At 51.8% G+C, this 19,650-nt stretch overlaps 3 protein-coding genes across 12 annotated transcripts in view; 1 reads left to right on the top strand and 2 right to left on the bottom strand.

Moving 5' to 3' along the window:
• Window positions 1–19,650, bottom strand: part of CCDC127 (coiled-coil domain containing 127) — a 417,207-nt gene that overhangs the window by 61,188 nt on the left and 336,369 nt on the right. The gene's annotated exons all lie outside the window — the stretch shown is intronic.
• Window positions 1–19,650, top strand: part of PDCD6 (programmed cell death 6) — a 128,621-nt gene that overhangs the window by 95,955 nt on the left and 13,016 nt on the right. The gene's annotated exons all lie outside the window — the stretch shown is intronic.
• Window positions 4,974–10,510, bottom strand: LOC126957448 (uncharacterized). Of its 8 annotated transcripts, none has more exons than XM_050795371.1 (3): window positions 8,820–8,909; window positions 7,692–7,792; window positions 4,974–7,590 (listed from the first exon to the last, which is right to left on the bottom strand). In XM_050795371.1, the coding sequence occupies exons 1-3, from the start codon at window positions 8,906–8,908 to the stop codon at window positions 7,325–7,327; spliced, it is 456 nt and encodes a 151-aa protein (XP_050651328.1). In that variant the 5' UTR covers window position 8,909; the 3' UTR covers window positions 4,974–7,324. The 8 variants fall into 8 exon arrangements, with proteins under 8 accessions (XP_050651328.1, XP_050651327.1, XP_050651325.1 ...); XM_050795370.1 differs by having other exon boundaries at window positions 4,974–7,019; XM_050795368.1 differs by lacking the exons at window positions 7,692–7,792; window positions 8,820–8,909 and adding an exon at window positions 10,171–10,510.

The following is a 19,650-nucleotide window of genomic DNA, read 5'->3' as shown; positions in this document are numbered from 1 at the left end:
TTTGTTTGTTTTTGAGACGGAGGCTCGCTGTCTCGCCCAGGCTGGATGCAGTGGCGTGATCTTGGCTCACTGCAACCTCCGTGTCCGGGGTTCAAGCGATTCTCCTGCCTCAGCCTCCTGAGTAGCTGGGATCACAGGTGCCTGCCACCATGCCCGGCTAAATTTTTGTATTTTTAGTAGAGATGGGGTTTCACTGTGTTAGCTAGGATGGTCTCAATCTCCTGACCTCATTGTCTGCCTGCCTCGGTCTCCCAAAGTGCTGGGATTACAGGCGTGAGCCAGGTGGCCAATATGGTGAAACCTCATCTCTACTAAAAATACAAAATTAGTCGGGAATGGTGGTGTGCGCCTGTAATCCCAGCTACCCGGGAGGCTGAGGCATGAGAATCACTTGAATCCGGGAGGCAGAGGTTGCAGTGAGCTGAGATTGCACCACTGCACTCCATCCTGAGGGACAGTGAAACTCCGTCTCAAAAAAAAAAAAAAAAAAAAAAAGGAATAACCCTTGTTTAGGTGTTACAAAATCCAGGCCAGACAAATCTAAACTTAATCTCACACCCAGTTCCTAGATTAGTCTCTTCTCCAGCTCAGGTTTGGCCTAAGCCTCAGGGGTCCTTACTTGGTGGGCGCCACCTGCTCCCTTCCCCACCTTTGTTCCTGTTTTTCCTCTGCTGGCTCCTCCCGGGTTGGGTGTGTTCAGAGGCGGAGACAGGCTAAAGGTCTTTGGCTTTTAGGTTCTATTGATGGGTGAGTTCCAAATACCAGCTTTCTCTTGTAGGATATTTCATTTAGTTATCTATTAAAAATACTTATTTAGAACACACCATTCATGTGCCGGACACTGTTCCAGGCACTGGGGATAGGGTAATAAATGAGATCAACGGAAATACCTGCCCACGTTAAGCTCCTGTTCTAGGGAAGACGAAAAAGAGAGAAAATACAGGTGTCCTTAGTACGTTAGAAGGTTCCAAGTACTGTAAAGAAAAATAAAGCAGGCTGGACTCGGCGGCTCATGCCTGTAATCCCGGCACTTTGGGAGACAGGTGGGAGGATTACTTGAGCTCAGGAATTTGAGACCAGCCTGGGCAACATGGCAAATCCTGTCTCTACCAAAAGAAAAAAAAAATTAGCTGGGTGTGGTGGCGGGCATCTGTAGTCCCAGCCACTGGGGAGGCTGAGGAGGGAGAATTGCTTCAGCCTTGGAGGTGAAGGTTGCAGTAAGCCGAGATCGTGCCATTGCACTCCAGCCTGGGTGACAAAGCCAGACCCTGTCTCAAAAAAAAAAGTAAAGAAAATGAAAAAAAGAAAGCAGAGATGGGGCAAGCAGGGGAGAGGGCTGGGGACACAGGGGAGGGAGCTGGGGATGCAGGGGAGGGGTTGAGAACACGGGGGAGAGGCTGGGGACGCAAGCTTTCCTGAGTTCCCACAGTTCTCTTCCCCTCTCCTGTCACACAAGGCGTGGGCCCCCTGGGGCTTGTGGTGGTTTTGCGCCAAGCTAATATCTTGTTCTTCCCAACAGACAGAGGCCCACTGAGGCTTCTCTCTCCTCCACAGGGAACAGCATTGGCCTAAACCTGCAGACACCATTGCAAAGGGAAGTCAGCTCAGGCGAACCCGCTGGTGAAGAATGATCCCAATGTGGGGACACAGAGGCCGACATTTCTTGCCATAGGTGATTTAATGTTGGGCCTCAATTTTTCACTCTCCTGTAAGAGTATGACACAGCTCGCAGCTGCAGCCTAGCCAGGGCCCGAGGGAGGGTGGATGGACTTATCCATCCCACAGGTGTTGCTCGTGGCTGGGTGACTTAACTTCTGCCAACGAAATTTGCACGGACACGGCACAAGCAGAAGCCTGGAATGTGCGGGCACTGCCAGGCCTGCCCTCTAAGGCTCTTGATTTTCCCCACGAGGTGCTGCCAGGCCTGCCCTCTAAGGCTCTTGATTTTCCCCACGAGATGCGCGTGCCCCGGGGAACAGCGGCTCTGGCTGCAGGATGAGAGGTGTGTGGAGCACACATGGTTCCCATGCTCAGCCTGGAGTCAAGCCCAGACTAGATCAGCCTAAGCCCAGCCACGCCACGGGTGCAGGAGTGAAGAGCAAATGCTAACTGTCCATGACAGTGGCTTTCAAAGGGACGTGTCGTGTGCCTCATCCCAGCAACAGTGACGGCATTTCTCTGTCAGTCAGTCGGTAAATGATTATTGACAAGCAGTGTGCTGGGAAGCTAGAGTGATTTGAGTAGATTTGGCCTCTATTCTCATGCAGCTTCCTTTCTAGAGGGGAAGGCAGATGATAGATAAATATAAATGATTCTAATAGTTGGGGCAGCAGTCATTAAAAGTAATGGCAAAAAAAAAAGTGGGAAGGAGCTGGTGCTGCAGTTCGTTAATAGTAATGGCAAAAATCTCAATGACTTCTGCACCAACCTAACACAGTAATCACGGGTGTGCAAAATGTGGCAATGGGGAAGTTCCAAGTGCTAGGATGGCATCTGGCTTCCTGGAGTCAGGAGACAGGGGTTGGCAACCTAACCAAGGTTAAGCCCCAGTGAGGGGGTGGGCAGGGAGCGATATTTCAGTGGAGACTCCAAGGACGCATGGTATTTAGAGAGTAAACCCCGATAGTGAGAGGGAGAGTGTTTTTGTCACAGAGAAGAGCCTGTGCGAAGGCTGGTGGGGCGGGAGGACACCGTGTGTTCATCCACCTGAGGGGCGATCAGCAGGCTGGAGCTGAGTGAGTTAAGAGGAGGATGTGGAGCCGGGGAAAGGCACTCCAGGCAGAGGGCACAGCAGGGGAAAGGTTCAGAGTCAGAACTGAGCCTCTGTGGGGGAACTTGGGGGAACTGGCAGAGGGCACTGTCCTGTGGGCTGGGAGCTGGCATTTAAGGGAATGGGGCAGAGGGAAGAGACCATAGGCCAGGGTAGAGGGTGCAGGGCCGTGCCGGGCACTGTGGGGCTGTGGATGGGAGCTGGCACGTAAGAGGGGAATCCACAGACCAGGGCAGAGGGCAGGGCCATCCTGGACACCTTGGGCTGTGAATGGGAGCTGGCATTTATGCTTGAGTGATGGGAACATGTTAAAAGATTTTAAGGAGGGGAGTAACATTTGGGATTAATGTGTATTCTGGGAATCTCAACACAGTAAATTCATAGTTTGAATTTTCACAAGACTTCTGTACAGGCAGAGAGAAATAAGATCGCGTCTACGGCTGGGTGTTGATTATATTAAAAATATTTCTAAGTTTTTAAACGTCATTTCAACTGGTGTGTTTCTGTCTCACATTGGACATGAATAGATTGCAAGGTTAATGGAAAGTAGAAAAGTTAACTCATGAACATAAAAGATACATCGATTTGAAAACAAAACATTTATTCATTTACTTCCGCTGCAGTTTTCTTGACTGCTGAATTTCGTGAGAAGGGATAGTTCAGGGAGGGTTGTGGGGCTGAAGACCCGGACAGGAGCTGGTGCTACCGCTGTTCAAATCTGAGGGTGGTGGAGCTGGAGCCCTGGGGAGGAGCCGACGCTGCCTTTAAGTCTGCCTGAGAGTCGTTGAGCTGGAGGTCCACGGAGGAGCTGGTGCTGCCACTGATGTCTTAGGTTGTGGAGCTGAAGACAGTGAAGGAGCCGGTGTGGCTATTCCTCTGTGAGGGTCGTGGAGCTGGAGATCCAGGGGGAGAGGTGATCTAGTTTGAGGTTCATGCAGCTGCAGACCCAGAGAGGAGCTGGCGTTTCTTTAGTTTGAGGGTTGCGCAGCTGTAGAACCCAGGAGGAGCTGGCATTTTTCTAGTATTAGTGTCCTGCAACTGGAGAGGAGCTCATGTTCCAGTTTGAGAGCCGTGCAGCTAGAGACCCAGCGGGGAGCTGATGTTCCAGTTTGAGGGCTGTGCTGCTGTAGATCCAGGGGGAGCCGATGTTCCAGTTTTAAGGTCTGTGCAGCTGGAGACCCTACGGGGAGCTGATGTTCCATTTTTAGGGCCATGAAGCAGGATACCTGGCAGGGAGCTGATGTTCCAGTTTGAGGGCCATGCAGCTGTAGATCCAGGGGGAGCCGATGTTCCAGTTTGAGGGCCGTGCAGCTGGAGACCCGGCGGGGAGCAGATGTTCCAGTTTGAGGGCCGTGCAGCTGGAGCCCAGGGCTGAGCTGATGTTCCAATTTGAGGGCCGTGCAGCTGGAGACCCGGCGGGGAGCAGATGTTCCAGTTTGAGGGCCGTGCAGCTCGAGACCTGACGGGGAGCAGATGTTCCAGTTTGAGGGCGGTGCAGCTGGAGACCCGGGGGAGAACTGATGTTTTAGTTTCAGGGCCGTGTAGCTGGAGCCTGGGCAGGGAACTGATGTTCCAGTATGAGGGCCCTGCACCTGGAGACCTGGGGGGAAACATCAAACTGGAACATCAGCTCCCCTCCTGGTCTCCAGCTGCACGGCCCTCAAACTGGAACATCGGCTCCCCGCCTGGTCTCCAGCTGCACGGTTCTCAAACTAGAACATCAGCTCTCTTGCCATGTGTCCAGCTGCACGGCCCTCAAACTGCAACATCAGCTACCCCCGGGTCTCCAGCTGCATGGCGCTCAAACTGGAACATCGGCTCCCCGCCTGGTCTCCAGCTGCATGGCGCTCAAACTGGAACGTCAACTGCCTGCCGGGTCTCCAGCTGCACGGACCTCAAACTGGAACAGCTCAAACTGGAACAGTTTGAACTCGGTGGGGCAGCTCCTGTTCCAGTTTGAGGGCTGTGCAGCTGGAGCCCAGGGCTGAGCCGACGTTCCAGTTTGAGGGCTGTGTAGCTGGAGACCCAGCAGGCAGCTGACGTTCCAGTTTGAGGGCCGTGCAGCTGTAGATCTGGGGGGAGCCGATGTTCCAGTTTGAGGGCTGTGCAGCTGGAGACCCGGGGGGGAGCTGATGTTCCAGTTTGAGGGCCGTGCAGGTGGACACAGGGCAGAGAGCTGATGTTCCAGTTTGAGCACCATGCAGCTGGAGACTCAGCAGGGAGCTGATGTTGCAGTTTGAGGTCTGTGCAGCTGGACACATGGCAAGAGAGCTGATGTTCTAGTTTGAGAACCGTGCAGCTGGAGACCAGGAGGGTAGCTGATGTTCTAGTTTGAGAACCGTGCAGCTGGAGACCCGGAGGGGAGTTGATGTTCCAGTTTGAGGGCCGTGCAACTGGAGATTCAGGGTGGCGCCGATGTTCCACTTTGAGGGCGATGCAGCTGGAGACCCGGTGGGAGCTGATGTTCCAGTTTAAGGGCCCAGAAGCTGATGTTCCAGTTTAAGGGCCATGCAGCTGGAGACGCGGAGGGGAGCTCATGTTCCAATTTGAGGGTCGTACAGCTGGAGAACTAGGGAGGAGCTGATGTTGTTTTCCTTTGAGAGCCGTGGAGCTGGACACGTGGAGAGGAACTGGTGTTCTAGTTTGACGGTTGTAGAGCTGGGGATGCAGGGAGGAGCTGTTGTCTTTATAGTTTGAGGGCCGTGGAGCTGAAGACCCTGGGAGGAGCTGTTCTAGTTTGAGAGTCGTGCAGCTGGACACTCTAGGAGGAGCTGATGTTGTTGCAGTTTGAGTATTGTGCAGCTGGAGATCTAGTGGGGAAGAGGTCCTGTGATTCAAATCTAAGGGTCTCGGGGCTGGAATCTACGGGAAGAGCCAGTGCTGCCTCTCATGTCTTAGGCTGTGGAGCTGGAGACCCACGGAGGAGCCCGTTGCTGGTGTTTCTCATTGAGGGTTGTGGATACAGGGTGGAGCATTGTTTTCTAGTTTGTGGGTCGTGGAGCTGGAGACCCGTGGAGGAGCCGGTGGTGGTGTTTCTCGTTGAGGGTTGTGGAGCTGGAGATACAGGGTGGAGCATTGTTTTCTAGTTTGTGGGTCGTGGAGCTGGAGACCCGCAGAGGAGCCGGTGGTGGTGTTTCTCGTTGAGGGTTGTGGAGCTGGAGATACAGGGTGGAGCATTGTTTTCTAGTTTGTGGGTTGTGGAGCTGGAGACCCGTGGAGGAGCCGGTGGTGGTGTTTCTCGTTGAGGGTGGTGGAGCTAGAGATACAGGGTGGAGCATTGTTTTCTAGTTTGTGGGTTGTGGAGCTGGAGACCCGTGGAGGAGCTAGACTTGGTGTTTCTAGTTGAGAGTCGTGGAGCTGGAGACGCATGGAGGAGCCGGAGTTGGTGTTTCTAGTTGAGGGTCATCGAGGTGGAGATGGCGGAGTAGTCGCTGTTGATGTTCTTGTTTAAGGGTCATGGAGCTGGAGATACAGGGTGGAGCGTTGTTTTCTAGTTTGTGGGTCGTGGACCTGGAGACCCATGGAGGAGGTGTCCTTGGTGTTTCTGGTTGAGGGTCGTGGAGTTGGAGACACGCGGAGGAGCCATTGTTGGTATTTCTAGTTGAGGATCGTGGAGCTGGAGTCCCGCGGAGAATCTGGTGTTGGTGTTTCTTGCTGAGGGTCATGGTGCTGGAGACCTGCAGAGGAGAAGCTGTTGGTGTTTCTAGTTGAATGTCGTGGAGCTGGAGACCCGCCAGGAGCCGGTGTTGGTGTTTGTAGTTGAGGGTCGTGTCGCTGGAGACCCGCGGAGGAGCCGGTGTTGGTGTTTCTAGTTGAGGTTTGGGGAGTTGGAGACCCGTGGAGGAGCCAGTGTTAGTGTTTGTAGTTGACGATTTTGGAGCTGGAGACTCGTGGAGGAACTGCAGTTGGTGTTTCTAGTTGAGGTTTGGGAAGTTGGAGACCTGTGGAGGAGCCATTGTTGGTGTTTCTCGTTGACTGTTGTGGAGCTGGAGATATAAGGTGATGCGTTGTTTTCTAGTTTGTGGTTTGCGGAGCTGGAGACCCGTGGAGGAGCCGGTTTTGTTGTTTCTAATTGAGGATCGTGGAGCTGGAGACCTGCGGAGGAGCCCATGTTGGTGTTTGTAGTTGACGGTTTTGGAGCTGGAGACTCGTGGAGGAACTGCAGTTGGTGTTTCTAGTTGATGTTTGTGGAGCGGGAGATACAGGGTGGAGCATTGTTTTCTAGTTTGTGGGTCGTGGAGCTGGAGATCTGTGGAGGAGCTGTCGTTGGTGTTTCTGGTTGAGGGTTTGGAGTTGGAGACACACGGGGGAGCCATTGTTGGTGTTTCTAGTTGAGGATTGTGGAGCTGGAGACCCACGGAGGAGCCGGTGTTGGTGTTTCTAGTTGAGGATCGTGGAGCTGGAGTCCCGTGGAGGATCCGGTGTTGGTGTTTTTTGCTGAGGGTCATGGTGCTGGAGACCTGCGGAGGAGAAGCTGTTGGTGTTTCTAGTTGAATGTCGTGGAGCTGGAGACCCGCCAGGAGCCAGTGTTGGTGTTTGTAGTTGAGGGTCATGTCACTGGAGATCCGTGGAGGAGCCGGTGTTGGTGTTTTTATTTGAGGTTTGGAGAGTTGGAGACCCATGGAGGAGCCATTTTTGATGTTTCTCGTTGACTGTTGTGGAGCTGGAGATACAGGGTGATACGTTGTTTTCTAGTTTGTGCTTTGTGGAGCTGCAGACCCGCGGAGGAGCCGGTGTTGGTGTTTCTCGTTGAGGGTTGTGGAGCTGGAGATACAGGGTGGAGCGTTGTTTTCTAGTTTGTGGGTCGTGGAGCTGGAGACCTGCAGAGGAGCCGGTGGTGGTGTTTCTCGTTGAGGGTTGTGGAGCTGGAGATACAGGGTGGAGCATTGTTTTCTAGTTTGTGTGTCGTGGAGCTGGAGACCCGTGTAGGAGCCGGTGGTGGTGTTTCTCATTGAGGGTTGTGGAGTTAGAGATACAGGGTGGAGCGTTGTTTTCTGGTTTGTGGGTCGTGGAGCTGGAGACCTGTGGAGGAGCTGGAGTTGGTGTTTTTAGTTGAGGGTCGTGGAGCTGGAGACCCATGGAGGAGCTGGAGGTAGTGTTTCTAATTGAGAGTCATCGAGGTGGAGTCGGCAGAGTAGCCTCTGTTGGTGTTTTTCTTTGAGGGTTGTGGAGCTGGAGATACAGGGTGGAGCGTTGTTTTCTAGTTTGTGGGTCACAGACCTGGAGACCTGTGGAGGAGCTGTTGATGGTGTTTCTGGTTGAGGGTCGTGGAGTTGGAGACACGTGGAGGAGCCATTGTTGGTGTTTCTAGTTGAGGATCGTGGAGCTGGAGACCCGCGGAGGAGCCGTTGTTGGTGTTTCTCGTTGAGGGTTGTGGAGCTGGAGATACAGGGTGGAGCGTTGTTTTCTAGTTTGTGGGTCGCGGAGCTGGAGACCCGCCGAGGAGCCGGTGCTGGTGTTTCTTGTTGAGGGTTGTGGAGCTGGAGATACAGGGTGGAGCATTGTTTTCTAGTTTGTGGGTTGTGGAGCTGGAGACCCGTGTAGGAGCCAGTGGTGGTGTTTCTCGTTGAGGGTTGTGGAGCTAGAGATACAGGGTGGAGTGTTGTTTTCTTGTTCGTGGGTTGTGGAGCTGGAGACTCGTGGAGGAGCTGGAGTTGGTGTTTCTAGTTGAGGGTCGTGGAGTTGGAGACCCATGGAGGAGCCGGAGTTGATGTTTCTAGTTGAGGGTCATCGAGGTGGAGACGGCGGAGTAGCCACTGTTGGTGTTTTTCTTTGAGGGTCGTGGAGCTTGGGATACAGGGTGGAGTGTTGTTTTCTAGTTTGTGGGTTGTGGACCTGCAGACCCGTGGAGGAGCTGTCGTTGGTGTTTCTGGTTGAGGGTCGTGGAGTGGAGACACGCGGAGGAGCCATTGTTGGTGTTTCTAGTTGAGGATCGTGGAGCTGGAGACCCACGGAGGAGCCGTTGTTGGTGTTTCTCGTTGAGGGTTGTGGAGCTGGAGATACAGGGTGGAGCATTGTTTTCTAGTTTGTGAGTCGTGGAGTTGTAGACCCGCAGAGGAGCCAGTGCTGGTGTTTCTCGTTGAGGGTTGTGGAGCTGGAGATACAGGGTGGAGCATTGTTTTCTAGTTTGTGGTTCATGGAGCTGAGACCTGTGTAGGAGCTGGAGTTGGTGTTTCTACTTGAGGGTTGTAGAACTGGAGACCTGCAGAGGAGCCATTGCTGGCGTTTCTTGTTGAGTGTTGTGGAACTGGAGATAGAGGGTCCAGCATTGTTTTCTAGTTTGTGGTTTGCGGAGCTGGAGACCCGTGGAGGAGCCGGAGTTCGTGTTTCTAGTTGAGGATCGTGGAGCTGGAGACCCACGGAGGAGCCGGTGGTGGTGTTTCTCGTTGAGGGTTGTGGAGCTGGAGATACAGGGTGGAGCATTGTTTTCTAGTTTGTGGGTCGTGGAGCTGGAGACCCATGGAGGAGCCAGTGGTTGTGTTTCTTGTTGAGGGTTGTGGAGCTAGAGATACAGGGTAGAGTGTTGTTTTGTAGTTTGTGAGTCGTGGAGCTAGTGACCCGTGGAGGAGCCAGTGTTAGTATTTCTAGTTGAGGGTTGTGGAGGAGAAGACCTGCAGAGGAGCCGGGGTTGGTGTTTCTTGTTGAGGGTCGTGGAGCTGGAGACCCGCGGAGGAGTCTGTGTTCGTGTTTCTTGTTGCGGGTCGTGGAGCTGGAGACCTGCAGAGGAGCTGGAGTTGGTGTTTCTAGTTGAGGGTCATTGACCTGGAGACCCGTGGAGGAGCCGCTGTTGGTTTTTGTAGTTGAAGGTCATGGAGCTGGAGACCCACGGAGCAGCCGCTGTTGGTGTTTCTAGTGGAGGGTCGTGGAGTTGGAGAGCCGTGGAAGTGCTGCTGTTGTTGTTTCTAGTTGAGGGTCGTGGAGCTGGAGACCTTCCGAGGAGTTAGTGTTGGTGTTTCTAGTTGTGGGTTGTGGAACTAGGACCCGCGGAGGAGCCGTTGTTGGTGTTTCTCGTTGAGTGTTGTGGAGCTGGAGATACAGGGTGGAGCGTTGTTTTCTAGTTTGTAGGTTGTGGAGCTGGAGACTCGCGGAGGAGCCAGTGTTGGCGTTTGTAGCTGAGGGTCGTAGAGGAGGAGACCTGCAGAGGAGCCGGTGTTGGTGTTTCTTGTTGAGGGTTGTGGTGCTGGAGACCTGTGGAGGAGCCGCTGTTGGTGTTTCTAGTTGATGGTCGTGGAGCTGCAGACCCGTGGAGGAGCCAGTGTTGGTGTTTCTAGTTGAGGGTCGTGGTGCTGGAGACCTGCGGAGGAGCCGCTGTTGGTGTTTCTAGTTCAGAGTCGTGCAGCTGAAGACTTGCAGAGCAGCCAGTGTTGGTGTTTCTAGTTGAGGGTTGTGGAACTGGAGACCCACGGAGGAGCCATTGTTGGTGTTTCTCGTTGAGTGTTGTGGAGCTGGAGATACAGGGTGCAGCGTTGTTTTCTAGTTTGTGGTTTGTGGAGCTGGAGACCCGTGGAGGAGCCGGAGTTCGTGTTTCTAGTTGAGGGTTGTGGAGCTGGAGACCCGCAGAGGAGCCATTGTTGGTGTTTCTCGTTGAGGGTTGTGGAGCTGGAGATACAGGGTGGAGCATTGTTTTCTAGTTTGTGGGTCGTGGAGCTGCAGATCCGTGGCGGAGCCAGTGGTGGTGTTTCTCATTGAGGGTTGTAGAGCTGGAGATACAGGGTGGAGCGTTGTTTTCTAGTTTGTGGGTCGTGGAGCGGGGACCTGTGGAGGAGCCGGTGGTGGTGTTTCTCGTTTAGGGTTGTGGAGCTAGAGATACAGGGTGGAGCGTTGTTTTCTAGTTCGTGGGTCACGGAGCTGGAGACCCGTGGAGGAGCTGTTGTTGGTGTTTCTGGTTCAGGGTCGTGGAGCTGGAGACCCGTGGAGGAGACGGTGTTGGTGTTTCTAGTTGAGGGTCATGCAGCTGGAGACCCGTGGAGGAGCCGGAGTTCGTGTTTCTAGTTGAGGGTTGTGGAGCTGGAGACCCACGGAGGAGCCGGAGTTGTTGTTTCTAGTTGAGGGTCATGGAACTGGAGACCCGCCCAGGAGCTGGTGGTGATGTTTCTGGTTGTGGGTTGTGGAGCTGGAGATACGGGGGGAGCATTGTTCTAGTTTGTGGGTCGTGGAGTTGGAGACCCGCGGAGGAGCTTGTGTTGGTGTTTCTAGTTGCGGGTTGTGGAGCTCGATACCCGCGGAGGAGCGGTGTTGGCATTCCTAGTTGAGGTTCGTTGATCTGGAGATATAGGGGGGGAGCGTTGTTGTTCTAGTTTGTGGGCCCTGGAGCTAGAGACCTGGGGAAGAGCTGATGTTCTAGTTGAGGGTCGTATGTCTGGAGACCCAGGGAGGAGCTGGTTCTTCTGTTGTGTAAATCTGAAGGTCGTCGAGTTGGAGATCCAGGGAAGAGCTAGTGCTGAGGTTCAAGTCTGAGAGGCTCGGAGCTTGAGCCCCTGGGAGGAGCTGGAGCTGCCACTGTCTTAGGTTGTAAAGCTGGAGACCCAAGGAGGAGCTGGTGTTACTTTTGTAGTGTGAGATTTGTGGAGCTGGAGACCCAGGGAGGAGCTGGTGTGTTTCTAGTTGGATTGTCATGCAGTTGGCGACCCGGGGATGAGCTGATGTTGTCCTAGTTTGAGTGTCATGGAGCTAGAGACCCACAGATGAGCTGGTGCTGCTGCTGTTTAAATCTGAGGGTGGTGGAGCTGGAGATCCGGGGAAGAGCTGGTGCTGTGGTTCAAGTCTGAGGCTGTCAGAGCTGGAGCCTCCAGGAAGAGTAGGTACTGCCACTGATGTCTTAGGTTTTGGAGCTGGAGACCTAAGGAGAAGGAAGGCTGGTGTTGTAGTTTGAGGTTCGTGGAGCTGGAATCCTGGTCAGGAGCCAGTGATGCTGTTTAAGTCTGAAGTTTGTGGAGCTAAACATGCAGCTGATGTTGGGGAAGTAGAGAGAGAGAGAGAGAGTGTGTTACAGTACCCCACTTGAAACTGTACATGTAGCTGAATCCCAAGCAAGTTAAGCCTGGGAGCTTCTCAGTCCTCGTGATCATTACATTCCTTTTTCTTTTACAGAGTTTGTATTTGTTTTCTGTCTCATGAGATAGGAAGACCCTGATTAATACCCTCAGGAATTGAAAAGCTTAAAAAAAACTAAGTGATTTTGCTATAATCATAATAATAGAAATTAAACTATGATTATCCTGACAGACAAAATCAGACACCACACACAATATCTTTCAATCAGTTAGTAAAATAAAATATAAATTGAAAAATAGACCCATGCAAAGCTATAAAAGTTATTTCTTGGAGAAGCGATGGATGACAGAGATTAATCTGAGAGTTACTATTAATGGAGAAACTTAGAACTTACCATTTTTCCTGTGAGGTTTCGGTGCTGATACTGATACTCTGTGAGTTCTGGCCGCTGAGTCCGTTTGCACAGCCTGGCGATGCAGCAGGTTCACAGAAGGGCCCTGTCCCAGCTGCTCCTGCTCCACTATGATGGTGCAGCCTCTGCTCTGTGTCGTGAGGGGAGACCAGGCCTTTGATCACAAGCGTATCCATGGTGAGGTTCTGTGGATGGAACCTCATGGATGTTCCTTCCTGATGTTCATCGGCCATCTTGCTATTTAATGCATCTTGTTTATAACTGTCTTCTAAATATTGAATAGAAATAAAGCGTTGGTACAGTATGGGTAAAATATAAAGAATATCGACACATTGGACACAGAGGACCTCCACCAAGTTTAGGGAATGAATCTGAAGAGACATAACTTCAGATGTTCCCTGGAGGCCCTGCCTGAGTCCCAGTCCCTCCCCTTCTCCTACAGAGGGAATTACTTCCTGCTTTAGTCTTTATTGTTCCCATACTTTTTTTCACAGTACGTTTCTTTCACCGCGTATGTGTACACCCCCAAAATATGCCATTTAGTTTTTGAACTTTCTGTTTTCTTTTTGAGGCAGGGTCTTGCTCTGTTGCCTCGGCTGTAGTTTTGAACTTTGATGTGAGGAAATTCTCCTGCGTGGCTGCTCCTATGCTGCATGGCTCTGAGCATCTGCTCAATGTCTGTTTTTGTCTTCCATTCTCCCCCTGAGACCCACCCACACTGACGTGGTTCATTTTCATTGTGTGATCTCCCGTCTCCGTTCTCCCCCTGAGGCCCACCCACACTGACGTGGTTCATTTTCATTGTGTGATCTCCTGTCTCCATTCTCCCGAAGACCCACCCACACTGACGTGGTTCATTTTCATTGTGTGATCTCCCGTCTCCGTTCTCCCCCTGAGACCCACCCACACTGACGTGGTTCATTTTCATTGTGTGATCTCCCGTCTCCGTTCTCCCCCTGAGACCCACCCACACTGACGTGGTTCATTTTCATTGTGTGATCTCCCATCTCCGTTCTCCCCCTGAGACCCACCCACACTGACGTGATTCATTGTCATTGCTGCGTGATCTCCCGTCATCTGAGGGGAGCACGGGAAATGTCTTCATGTCCCTGTGAGTGAGTGTTTGACCAGGTTGGGGCCCTTAGGACTGTGTTTTGCTAGGAACGTTCTTGGGCATTTCTTTTTACACAAGTGCAAGTTTCTTCGGGTCAGTAGATTTCAAGTTTTAAAATTTCATCCCAGGTAAGAAATGTAATTTTCCTCATAACCCACAACACACACCCTTTCATATACAAGTGTAACAAAAATATATTTCATAACCATTCTTAGCAGTGCCTGGTGTTCCTGCTACTCTCCATTCTCCCCAACACTGGCATTGATTGGGTTGTGGGATTTCTGCCAGTCTGGTGGGTGTCACATGATATCTCCCCGTTGGGCTGAGCCCCTCTTCGTGTTTTCATTAGCCGTTCCTCCACATCTCCTCTTCTGTGGAGGGCCGGTTCAGCTCTTTTGCCCAGTTTTTGTTGTTTGAATTTTTGCACTTTTCTTTTATTATTCCAATTATTATGTTTTTGAGACAGAGTCTCACTCTGTCACCCAGACTGGAGTGCAGTGGCGTGATCTCAGCTCACTGCAACCTCCACCTTCTGGGTTCAAGTGATTCTCCTGCCTCAGCCTCCTGAGTAGCTGGGATTACAGGCGCACGCCACAACACCCAGCTAATTTTTGTATTTTTCCTAGAGATGGGGTTCCACCATGTTGTCCAGGCTGGTCTGAAACTCCTGACCTCAGGTGATTCTCCTGCCTCAGCCTCCCAAAGTGCTGGGATTACAAGCGTGAGCCACCATGTCCAGCCTGCCTTTTTCTTTTTCAAAAGGACTCTTTATAGATTATACCTATTCATTCCGGTGACTATCTGTGTGGCAAGCATGGGTTTGAATCCACCAGGATGAACATGGAGGATCTCCTCTCTGGTGGCAGAAGAGACAGAGAGGGATAGGAGGGGAGGGAGAATCAGAGCCAAGAGGAGGCTGAGTCAGGTGGGGGTTGCAGGCTGCTGTGAAGACTTGGCTGCTTCTCTGAGTCGGGTGGGATTAGCAGGGGATTTAAACAGAGGAACCACGGGATTTCCCCTGTGCATTTCTGCCATGGTTGGCTCAGCTGAACACACCTCTTGAACAAGACTTGGCCGTGGACACCCAGAGGCCCTTGGGTGAGGGTTTACCTCCTGGCATGGCCACTGACACATCCACGTTTGGCGCCCACACGACTGGGCGGCCCCGAGACCTGCTCTGCCTGGGCTTCCCCTTGGTGGCGTTTCTCAAGTTTGTCCCCTCTCAAGTCTGCCCCATCCGGAAAACCAAACACCTCTCTCTCCTACATGGAAACCCCCGTCAGAACCTCCCAACTCACGGCATCCCGTCAACATCACAGTCCCGACTTTCCCACACGGACAAGCCCATGGGACCCCCTGATGGACCAGGACAGCGTCAGCACTAAGACACGCCCTGAAACTCACAGAAAGAGCGGACCAAGAAGACGGGAACTGCACAGGGCACTGAGAGCTGCAAACACCCAAGATACTGTCAGAGACGGAAAAAGGTATGGCCGTGGCTGACACAAAATGTTACTCAACATTTATCACAGGCCTAAATGGAGAACACAACACTATAAAACCATTAGATAAAAACACAGGGGAAAATTTGTATGGCCTGGGGTTAGGTGAAAAGTTCTTAGACATGACACCAAAGGCATGATTCATAGAAGATTGACAAATTAAATTTAGTCATAATTTAAAATTATAATTCTATAAAGCAATATAAAAATCTTAAAAGAATGAAATGCAAACTATGGGCTAGAAAAAAAATACCGGTTAATCACACATCTCACAATGTACTGGCACGCAGAATATACGAAGAACCGTCAAAACTTAACCATAAGAAAGTAAAACCCCAGTATTAAAGAGAAGGCAAATATTTTAATGGAGCCCTCATCAAGGAAGGTATAAGGAGGGCATATTGCCCGAGAAAGAGGCTCAACATCATAGAGATGCTGGAGAAATGCCAGTCAACAGTAGCTCTGCAAATCTATTAAAATGGCTAAAAACAGACAAAAACCACGGGCCAACCCAGCTTCTAGTGACGATGCAGAGGAACCGGGACCCTCATAAGCGGCAGTGGGAATGGGAGGGATCCCGCCATGCTGGAACGTGGTCCGGGAGTTTCTTATTGAGTTAAGCACATCCTTACCACGTCATCCAGCAACCCCACTCCTGAAATTTCCCCCAAGAGAAAACTTAAACGTGCACACACAAACCTGCACTCAAGTGTTTAGGCCTCATTGCTCATTGCCAATAACTGGAAGAAAACAAATTGTCCATCGGCAGGAGAAGGCGTGAACCAACGCGGATGCTTCCACACAGGGGGCACCAACCAGCAGTGGAAACATGCACCCCAAATGCCCCAGGTCTCCCAGGCCACATGCCTGGTGAAGAAAGCTAGTTTCGGTGGGCACAGGCCGAAGGATGCCGCCACATGACACCTTGGAGAAGACAGTGCTACCGTGTTGGGAAGCAGGGCAGTGGTTTCGAGGGGCTACGGGTGGAGGGGCGAATGGAGGCGCTCTCTGGGGCGAAGGCTGAGCACCTGCACCTCACTGTGGGCTGCGGCTGAGAGGCTGTACAGCAGACACTGGCTTCAGTACATGCAGACTGAAGGAGGAAGGCGCCCACAAGTCAAAGACAGAGGGTGTCACCTTCATGAAACAAAAACATTAAAAAAAAAAACCTCCTAAAATTAAGTATTTCTTAAGCACGTTGGACTTTGAGTTGACACAATCTGCCTGGGAGCATGGAACAAACCACCGGCTTGGCGACCCCGGAGGGACAGGGTGGAGGGTTTAGACCTCAGTTGAAGGGCTCAGTACCTGGCTATAGGAAATAACAGATTTCAAAAGCGGCAGGGAGGAAATAATTTCTGCTGATGAGGTTGCATTTCCCCAGATAGCTGGCAGAGTAAATTAAAGCAATATTGTAAAACAATGCACATCTTGATGGAATCTCAGGATCACAAGGTTGTGTTGAAAGAGATTTGAACATGTCCAGGAAAGAAGACAAATGAGCTGAATCTTGCAGCTGCCCTTCAATGGGGGAATGGGCCGGGTGGCCATGATTCTCCGTGACATTGCAGGAATTCTCCTGGTTGGATCCTCAGGAGCCTTTTCTTCTTGTCCACACTCACCTTTGGGGGTTGGTGTGGGTCCTTGGTAGTCATGACTGCACTCGGGGCCGGGGGCCTGTTGAGGCTGCTCTCCATGTTTCCAAAATGCAGGGGTTTGTTCCAGATCCTACTGCTCAGCACACAGAAAGCCAGTCACTGAGACGATGGTTACTGCCAGTGAAGAAGGCATGCATCAGGAGCTGCAGGCTAGGAGATGGGAGGTCAGCCTCAAATGCATTTTCCTGACTGACTGTATAGCAGGGAAGAAATGTGACTATGTGTAAGGAAAACAGGAATTAGGGGGAGAGAGGAAGAGGAGTTGGTCAGGAGGAGGCAGGTGGCTGATCAGACAATCATGATGGGTGAAGGGTTTGTTTTTTTTTGTTTTGTTTTTTGTTTTTTTTTTGAGACGGAGTCTCGCTCTGTCGCCCAGACTGGAGTGCAGTGGCGCGATCTCGGCTCACTGCAAGCTCCGCCTCCCGGGTTCACGCCATTCTCCTGCCTCAGCCTCCGGAGTAGCTGGGACTACAGGCACCCGCCACCACGCCCGGCTAATTTCTTTTTGTATTTTTAGTAGAGATGGGGTTTCACCGTGTTAGCCAGGATGGTCTCGATCTCCTGACCTCGTGATCCGCCCGCCTCGGCCTCCCAAAGTGCTGGGATTACAGGCTTGAGCCACCGCGCCCGGCCCTGGGTGAAGGGTTTGGTGTCTCACTGACCAGATGCCGTGATCTGCTGAGTCTCTGTTCCTTCACACTACCTGGGAGGCCTGATGGTCAGTTTCCTGAGAAAGGAACTCAAATAAGACACATGTCACATTCTCAAGTTTCAAGACCACAAGGATCCATTTCTATGTTATTCAGAGAAACCATGAACATCAGTTCTCTGCGACAATCAGGTCAGCTCAACACCAGACCCGATCTGCCATGACGCCTGCTGCTCAGCCCTCAGATAAAGTCCAGAATCCAGTGTCCTCTCTCCAACCCCAGCCTGGTCCCACACCCACACCTCCCCGCTACGCCCTGGGCCTCATTGCTGTCCCGCCGCAGAGGGGTCAGGGAGCTGCACACGCCCCGCGTGCACCTGGGCATGTGGCATATTTCAGATGCACCTGGTGTCACTGTTCGCACAAACCTGAGTGGGAAGAGATCCAAATGCTCGTTCACGGCAGATGGATGAGGGCGTCCCAGCAAGTCCCTCAGGGGAGTCAGCGAGCACAAGGTGAGGGACCTCCAGAGACATGAATGGGTCTCAGACAGTGTGTGAGTGGACGAAGCAGCAAAAACACACACTGCTAGTTCAGTCAGTTCTGTTGAGCTCAGAATAGTCCACATCATGTTGATGTTTCTAATCTGGGGCTCACATTCTTCATTCAGAATATGGCAAGGACTTTAGAAGTCATCTAAAGTATCAACAATTTGAAGTCCTTTAATACAAAAAGTATAGAATATTACCTTTGTCACATAGCAACAGGGAAATGAAAAAAGAAAATTGACTTATGTTCTTTAATGGCTAGGAAAATATTCTTAAAAAGGTATCTCAAGCACAGGTGAATCTAAGAAATGACCAATTTCATTCTTTACATAGATAAATATAAGGTTAGATCCCTGTAAATAAATGAAGCCATTAAGGGTAGAGTCCCACAGATCACAGAACTGACCCAGCATCCAGCTCTGCTCACGATTTCAGGGAGTAATTTCCAGGCACAGGTCGAGCTGGAGAAGCTGGGGACCCTCGTGGCCCCACTGTCCTTCCTGCCTCACAGGGTCTCTGAGGGGTGCCTGGAACATTTCCTCTTGGGCTTTGAAGATCATTTCACTGAAACGCGACATTTTCTAGGTGCCACGGGCCTGAGCCCAGAAACTTCACCTGCGACAGTGGCTCCCCAGGAGTGAGCACCAGGCACTGTCAGGGGTTCTTTCCCAGCACATTTACAAGGACTTGATGGGTTCTTCTTCCTTCAGGAGCAATCCCAGTGGGCAGAAGGAGGGGACGGGAGGCCTGGCAAATGCTCCTCCCCAGCTCCGTTCCGAGCTCCATGGGGCTCTGGCAGGCCTGACGTCTCATGCAGATGAGGGATTAGGGTTCCTCCCCTGCCTCGCTGCTCTCAGGCCCTCATGGCACCCTCCCCACCCCCGTGCAGCCGGCGGACCCTGCTCCCACCCAGCTGTTCTCAGGACTCTCATCCTTCCAGGACGACACCCTACCTGGAGCACCCGTTCCTGTGGCGCCCCCAGTCCTGCACTGCAGCATTCACCCTGTCACTTCCATGGCGAGACCATCCTGGAACCGTGATCAGCCCATCGGTGTCATCCACTGTCCTCCTAGCCCATTTTCTGTGCTTGTTTCTCATTCCCAAAACATCCTGAAATTACAAGAAATTAACTTTTTTCGTCTCTGTGCTTCTGAAGTGGGTTTGGCTTAATATAACATTGATGTATTTTTAAGGGGTATTTTTAAAGCTGTACTTTAAGAAATATTTCTTACATTCTTTTGAAGTTTTTTTTTTTCTTTAAGACGGAGTCTCACTCTGTCTCCCAGGCTGGAGTGCAATGGCGTGATCTTGGCTCCCTGCAACCTCCACCTCCCAGGTTCAAGTGATTCTCCTGCCTCAGCCTCCTGAGTAGCTGGGAATTACAGGTGCGCACCACCGTGCCCAGTTAATTTCTGTATTTTTAGTAGAGACGGGGTTTCACCATGTTGGTCAGGCTAGTCTCGAACTCCTGACCTCATGATTCATCTGCCTTGGCCTCCCAAAGTGCTGGGATTACAGGTGTGAGCCACCACGCCTGGCCGGTTTTTTTTTTTGTTTTTTTTTTTTTTAATCAAATACAGTTGAGGCTCTCTTGGAGATCCCACATTAAAAAGAACTGAGACAAATCAGATCTCAGAGGCAGGACAGTGCCCTGTGAAGCACATGTCCAGTCCCATCACTGTCCTTCCCTCACGTGGGCCCAGGGATGTGGGTGATGGTATTTGTTGCCCCGGTGATGGAGCAGATTTGATCTGCCTGTGTGGGAAGGGGTTAACTCAACAGGCCTGGATTGATCAGACCCTGCACGTTCCCAGGAAGGGCCCTTGGCTGGCTCCTGGGAACTGAGCTCTTGCAGTGTTCTGACTGATAAGAGAGACTTGAGCCATGTTGCACTACTTTGCCTGGGTAGTTGACCAACAAGGTGATGGATGGTAAACACCTGCTTTCCCTGTGGGTGGCTGGAACTTCCCTGACTGACCCCCAGGTTCAGGAGAGCCTCCCT

The sequence above is a fragment of the Macaca thibetana genome, chromosome 6, assembly GCF_024542745.1.
Source record: "Macaca thibetana thibetana isolate TM-01 chromosome 6, ASM2454274v1, whole genome shotgun sequence".
NCBI classification, from domain to species: domain Eukaryota; kingdom Metazoa; phylum Chordata; class Mammalia; order Primates; family Cercopithecidae; genus Macaca; species Macaca thibetana.
Note: the sequence above shows the minus strand (reverse complement) of the source record. Positions and strands in the feature narration are given on the sequence as shown.

What these genes read in the sequence shown, in the direction of transcription:
- LOC126957448 (XM_050795368.1), bottom strand. Translation starts at nt 7,392, where the DNA reads ATGGGTCTCCAACTCTCCAAACCTCAAATAAAAACACCAACACCGGCT.